Source organism: Belonocnema kinseyi, chromosome 7 (assembly GCF_010883055.1).
Source record: "Belonocnema kinseyi isolate 2016_QV_RU_SX_M_011 chromosome 7, B_treatae_v1, whole genome shotgun sequence".
Classification (NCBI taxonomy): Eukaryota; Metazoa; Arthropoda; class Insecta; order Hymenoptera; family Cynipidae; genus Belonocnema; species Belonocnema kinseyi.
The window spans coordinates 102,031,616-102,037,651 of NC_046663.1; the positions used below are offsets into that span (position 1 = coordinate 102,031,616).

At 30.9% G+C, this 6,036-nt stretch overlaps 1 protein-coding gene across 6 annotated transcripts in view; it reads right to left on the reverse strand.

Moving 5' to 3' along the window:
• LOC117177520 (protein diaphanous) overlaps nt 1-6,036 on the reverse strand; it is an 86,732-nt gene that overhangs the window by 17,155 nt on the left and 63,541 nt on the right. For all 6 annotated transcript variants that reach the window (XR_004467703.1, XM_033368287.1, XM_033368284.1 and 3 more), the window contains 2 exons: nt 3,593-3,766; nt 35-333 (listed from right to left, as the gene is read on the reverse strand). Coding sequence is in view for 5 of the 6 variants with exons in the window: in XM_033368287.1 (XP_033224178.1) it covers nt 35-333; nt 3,593-3,766 (473 nt within the window). In the remaining variant the exon portion in view is untranslated. The remainder of the gene's footprint in view (nt 1-34; nt 334-3,592; nt 3,767-6,036) is intronic.

The window sequence follows — 6,036 nt, forward strand, 5'->3', positions numbered from 1 at the left end:
ACTGTGTTTTAAAAGAAGAAAATGTGATACTTACTTTCTGTAACATTCATTGAGAGTCGCAAGGACCTGTTTCAATCCTTTCGTTCCAAATTCTTGCACCCAACTTAAGGGATTATTTGTAAGGGCAATCCTAAGTGATTCGATACAGCTATAAATTTTATTTACACTTAAGTCTGGTTGAGCCAAGTAGTGTATATAATCTGCCGGCTTATCAAACTTGGACCTATTTTCCTGCACGCTACCTTTGTAGTGCAAGATCAGCATCTCTTTTTTCTTTGCTGCATGTTGCTGGCGTAGTGGTTCTTTTTTCTCTTCCGTCAGATTCATGTTGGCCTAAAAAAATCAGGTGTTTTAGTTCAAGGTTTTCAAGGATTAAATCTGCTTATCTTTATTTTGATTTGGTGCAAAAAGAAGAAAAGAAAGAAAAATTAGAGTAGGAAAGGATAAAAAGGGAGGAATTAATAAAAAATTGACAAAACTGGAGAGACAGTTTTATACTTTTAAAGTTCCTGAATTCGCCCTTAGAATTCAAAATCAGTTTTAGTTCATTCTATTATCTTGAATTGTTATTAACTTGGTGAATAATTTCCATCCTCTTTTATCTAGCTTTAAACAGTTTTTATTATTCATTATTTTTGGCAAACTGAATCACTGTTTACCCTATTCATATTTTTTAAATTCAAGTTTCTCTTTCTATGCTGTTTTATTATTTTTATTCTATTCCTCTTTCAAATAATATAAATCCAACACTTTTCTATCTCTTTTTATCACGTTTTATCCTGCAGACTTTCTAGAGATATCAGATTACAAAAATTCCACGCGTTTTCGGTTTCCCAGAAAAATGAAAAACAATATAGTTAAATTACATAAATCACAGTTAAAATAGAGAAAACAGAACAATATAAATCTTAGGCTAATAAGATAAACAGTTGAAATCACTTTCTATTTAATCTAGACAAGATTTTTTTACATTCTTCCTCATTGAGTCCTCTAAATTCCAAATTATTATTTGACGTTGAACTCTTCAACCTCCAGTGGCCAAATTGAAATACATATTTAGATTTTTAAAAGCTCGAACTTTGTACTTAGATCGCATTTTTTAAATTATTTTATTTCTAAATAACCTTATTTTAAGGAGTCTGTATATTATAATATATTAAATAAGCAATTACAAATTGACAATGATTAATTTTTAAATTACTTGTGAAGCTTTACATGAGTGCAAAGTAATTTATTCTGGAAAACTTTTTTTTTTTTAATGTGTACAACTGTGTACGTTTAAAATGTAAAAATGATATTATTTTGATGTTTCCAACTTGAAATTTTTTACCTTAGAGCACTTTCAATATTTCCTGTATAAAGCTTTTTTTTCAATTTCTACGTCTTATCATTATTAGTTAATCTGAAATTGTTGATTTTCAAAAATATACACTTCCATTTGAAAACGTCTAATCCTACAAATTCTAATTTGTCGTTCCACCACTACCAAAAAAACACTTTTAATTGTAAGGAATCTCAAGTATCAACTTACAAATGAGTTCGGTAAAAAGGCTTGTTTCAGGACCCAGGACTAGCAACATAATATTTTATTTTTAGAGATGATGGTTCTAAAGCGTTTGATTCTTTTGAAGACACAAATGGCTATTTAAGTACAACACTTCAAAATAACCCCTATATTTCAAAAATTCAGTAAAAATACCGAAAATTCAGTAAATTCGATATCAAAAGAGCAGAAAAACGTTTCATCCCTCAAGGCCAAGTGCAATTGACCCCATTTTTACCCAAAAAAAATCAGCAAAAATACAATAATTTTAAAACTTTAAATAATGTTGCTGATAACGGCCAAATTTGATGACAAATACCCCCAAAAAAGTGTCATTCCTTTAGGCATAGTGTGGAAACCAACTCTTTTCAATCTCTAAAAAATTAAATGGTGTCTATATGACCTAGAAGGATGAAACTTTTTTTTGCTTTAGGCGTCAAATACCTTTATGACCAACAAAGATATTTCGAATTTTCAAGTTAGTATATTTTTACTAAAATTTTTGGTTAATGTAGGGTTTCAATTGTAATGTTGTGCTGCATAAAATTTGCTGAGTCACTTCAGGCCAGAACTAATGAAGACAGACTTAGAAATCACAAATATTCTATTATAAATTATATTTAGTTTCTAAAAACAAGTTATTTAATCAAATTAAACAGCATATCAGTTTGATCTAGAAAAAAAAATTGGTCTTAAACTCCTCGTAACTTATTATTAGAATAGTATTAGTAATGAAAATGTTGTCATAACACAACAACAAATACAAAAATTAACTCACTTAAGTTTGTGAGGAATTTAATGCAGATTTCTAAAAAACACCATTTTTAATCAATTGAAGGCATGGAACACTTGTCCCATTCTTACTTTACCAACATGTTTTGTGGGTCATACCAATTCCACACGAGATGAGATATATATTAAACTGAAAGTTTGAGAAAATATAGAAAAAGAACTAAGCAACGTATATGTACTAATAAATTTTTACCACAAAAAAAAATTCCAAACACTATTTTTCACTAATTATAAAGATTTCTTAGTAAATAAACATTCCTCAGCCACTTTTCTTTATTTCACCAAACATTCAGTTTGATACCTAATCTCGTGTGGAATTGGCACGAACCACAAAAAATGTCGGTAAAGTAGGAATCGGATAAGTTCACATGCCCTTAAGAAATGTATCGTTTGGACGAATTTATCAGCAAAAATACATTTCTGGAGCACTGAGCGTTTTGCAGTGATCCGGGAACAAAAGTTATCACATCTTCCCGGTCTTGGCTTTCCTAAAGCTGCTGCCCCCCCCCCCACCCCAGTTTCTCAGGTCGCACGGCGAGAGAAGGTTGCCACTCGTGCATTAAAAACACTAGCAGCGTAGCGAAAAAGTACAGTGCGCGGGTAATAATTCGCAAATATTGCGCAATATTATGTATTCCAATTGGAAACGGTTCAGAAGGCCTTGAATGTTTACGTTTAGATCCCCCGATTTATGGCCAAAGCTATATTAGTAGGCAAACCCCGACACCGGACTGAAACCGAGAGTGTGGTGTAGTACTTTCCAAAAAACTTCATTATATCCTAATAAACAACTCTTTCACTGGAAATTGGGGCTTACTCAAAATTCTCTCGATAAACGAAGGGATTAAAAATTGTCAAACATTATGTGGATACTGCTAGACAAAAAAATTCATAACTTTTTTCTTGAACAAAATCAATAAATTTTAAATAGCACATCATCTTCAGAATAGTTTAGAGGACAAGTCCTTCAATTTTCGCCTGAAAATGTTAAGGACTTTGTCTACCTAAGCGAGTTCAGTGAAAATATTTCGTAAGAAACAAGAAATGAGAAAACTTGTTTGCAAAGAAAAAAGATGCTCCGTGCGACATTTTCAATAAAGTCATATGCTAAAAAGTTGAATTTTCAATTTCAAATAGAAACATAATACTATTTTTAAATGTTTACTGCTCCTCTTTAAATTCAAAATTATATGACGATCATGAGTTGAAAAAATCTGGATGAGATTTTAATCGATTTAATACAGAATTTGTACTTACCAACATTTCTTCGAATCTGTCGTTCACCGTCTCATCATCCATTCTCTCGATCATGCAACGTTGTTGCTCGATTTCGTTGAAATCTTCGCCAGAATTTGGACGGGGGATGGTGTTGTGGCCAAGACCACCACCCCCTCGACCAGATTTTTTCGGCCGTCCAAACCATGTGTCCAGCTGAAACAATTAATTCGAGATAATGTACTGGAATCAAAAAAGAAGACAAGGGGAGGTGTTCTTCAGTTTTCCCTCCCCTTTCCTTAAACAATATAAAATACAGAAAACTAAAAGGAACCGGCACTTTTTTTGGATAAATTACGTTAACGAATAACTTTCACTAAACTACAACGGCAATTGCAATTATTTCTTGAAATAATTGAAATTGAAATTATTTCCTGAAATAATTGAAATTGAAATTATTTCTAATGAAATCGTTGATAAACAAGAGTCTGGAGGTTTAATGTCCAATTTAGCTGCACCTTAAAAATATCAAAAAACAATTCGCACGTTATACAACGCATTTAAAATGCACTAAAGTCAAGTAGAGGCACTTCAGCACTCGAACTGCTTTCTTGTACTGAATTTTAAGGGGCATGCTTTCAATTTCAATTAATACTCTCACTGACAAATGGAGGAGGAAATATTATTGGCCCATAATGAAACTCCATCATCAAATATGCCTAAGGCATCTTTCAAGCTTGACTTATCGGGTAAACAATGGCAGACGAATTGTAAAACCACCTTTACTATTCGCACTATTTTCTACAAGAACTATTCGAAATTTAGAAAAATTAACTTGAATTCTTATCCTAATTCTTCACCGCAGAAAATTCATAGATTCATAGATAATCATAGATAATTCACGAGAATATGTATAGAAGTAAAAAAATCCAGAATATTCCAGAAAATTCTTAACATTATAGAACTTTTTAAAAACATCTCTTAATAATTTAAAAGACAAAAATACTTCAGAATTTGCAGATACTTCTAGAAAATTCTTTAATATTTCTCAAGATTACAGTATCTTCAAAAATATTGTAAAGAAAATTAAAAAAAAAAACACTAAGCTACAAAAAATCTTAAAACTATGCAAGAATGCTCTGTAACATTCTAGAAAATTCTAGGACATTCTTAGAATGTTCATTAAAATTCTAAACGATTGAAAATTCCATATTCATTAAGAAAGTTGTATAGAATATACAATTTTAGTATTATTTCCAACAAATTCTAGAAATATTCAGAAAAGTCACACAAATTTCAGAAAATTCGAGAGCATTCCAGAATATTCGTAAACGTTCATAAAGATTGAAAAGTCTCAGAGGTTCCATATTTTTCAGAAATTTTTTGAAAAAAGAAGTTGAAAAAAATTCGCAGACATTTTAGAAAATCCCAGGGTATTCCTCAAGACTCCCAGTTCTTCAATCAAATGATATTAATACATTAACCCTAGACGGATCCTATACATTTTTTTGTCCTCACCGGCTCCTGTGGGTGACACATGTCCCCCATTTGGTTTCCTTATGCACAATCTTTTCGTTTCATCGGAATAAGATGTTAATATACAACATTCTTTTCGTTTTTTTAATGTCGAAGAGATTGTTGTATACAACATCCTGTTTCAATGAATTTAAAATTTTGAAAAAAGTGTTTAAGCTAATAAAAATCGCGAAAAATCGTGTTTTTGACTTTTTTTGAACAAATCATGTCATTGCTTTTATAATAAACTAATTTTTAAAATTAGGTTAAAATTAGGTTCCTTCCAAAAAGTATATTTATTTGAACATTCGAAGTTAGAAAATGTAAGAAAATGAGAAATATCATAAGTGCGGACATAATGCTTATTATTATAAATAATTTCAATATATAATAGGTCAATCTCTTTGTTTTCTGATGCACAATAAGGTAGTTTCATTTAAATAAAGATAAAAAATTAAGAAAAAGTTTTTTCAATGAAAAAGCGGTAAGTAAGTTTGAAGGATAGGTAAAATTCATCAGAATTAAAAAAAGAAGCCTTTTATAAAAAACTATTTTTATTTTCAAACTAATTCTCGAAATAAAATTAAATTAAAAAACAATTAATTAAAATAAATTTTTCATCAAATAAGCTGAATATACTTCGGTGCAAAGGTTGCACAAGACCGCCCTATGTTCCTCACACACAGGTCGGTTGCAACTTCTCTCTCGTTCCTGCGACACTGTAGTCACAGCATCGGCACTTTTTAGTTCGTATAATCTGGACATCTTTGATAAAAAAACAATTACTCATTTTTTATTTATTAATTGATTTATTATTGGAATATATGAGTACTGTGTGAATAAAATTAAAGAAAACAACTTCACATTGATATACGAGGGTGGATTGATAAGTTTCCGGCCTGACCAAGAGATGGCGCCACTAGGCCTACCTTGAGGTGGCGTTCTACAGTACCATCCTTAGATAGCTTGTA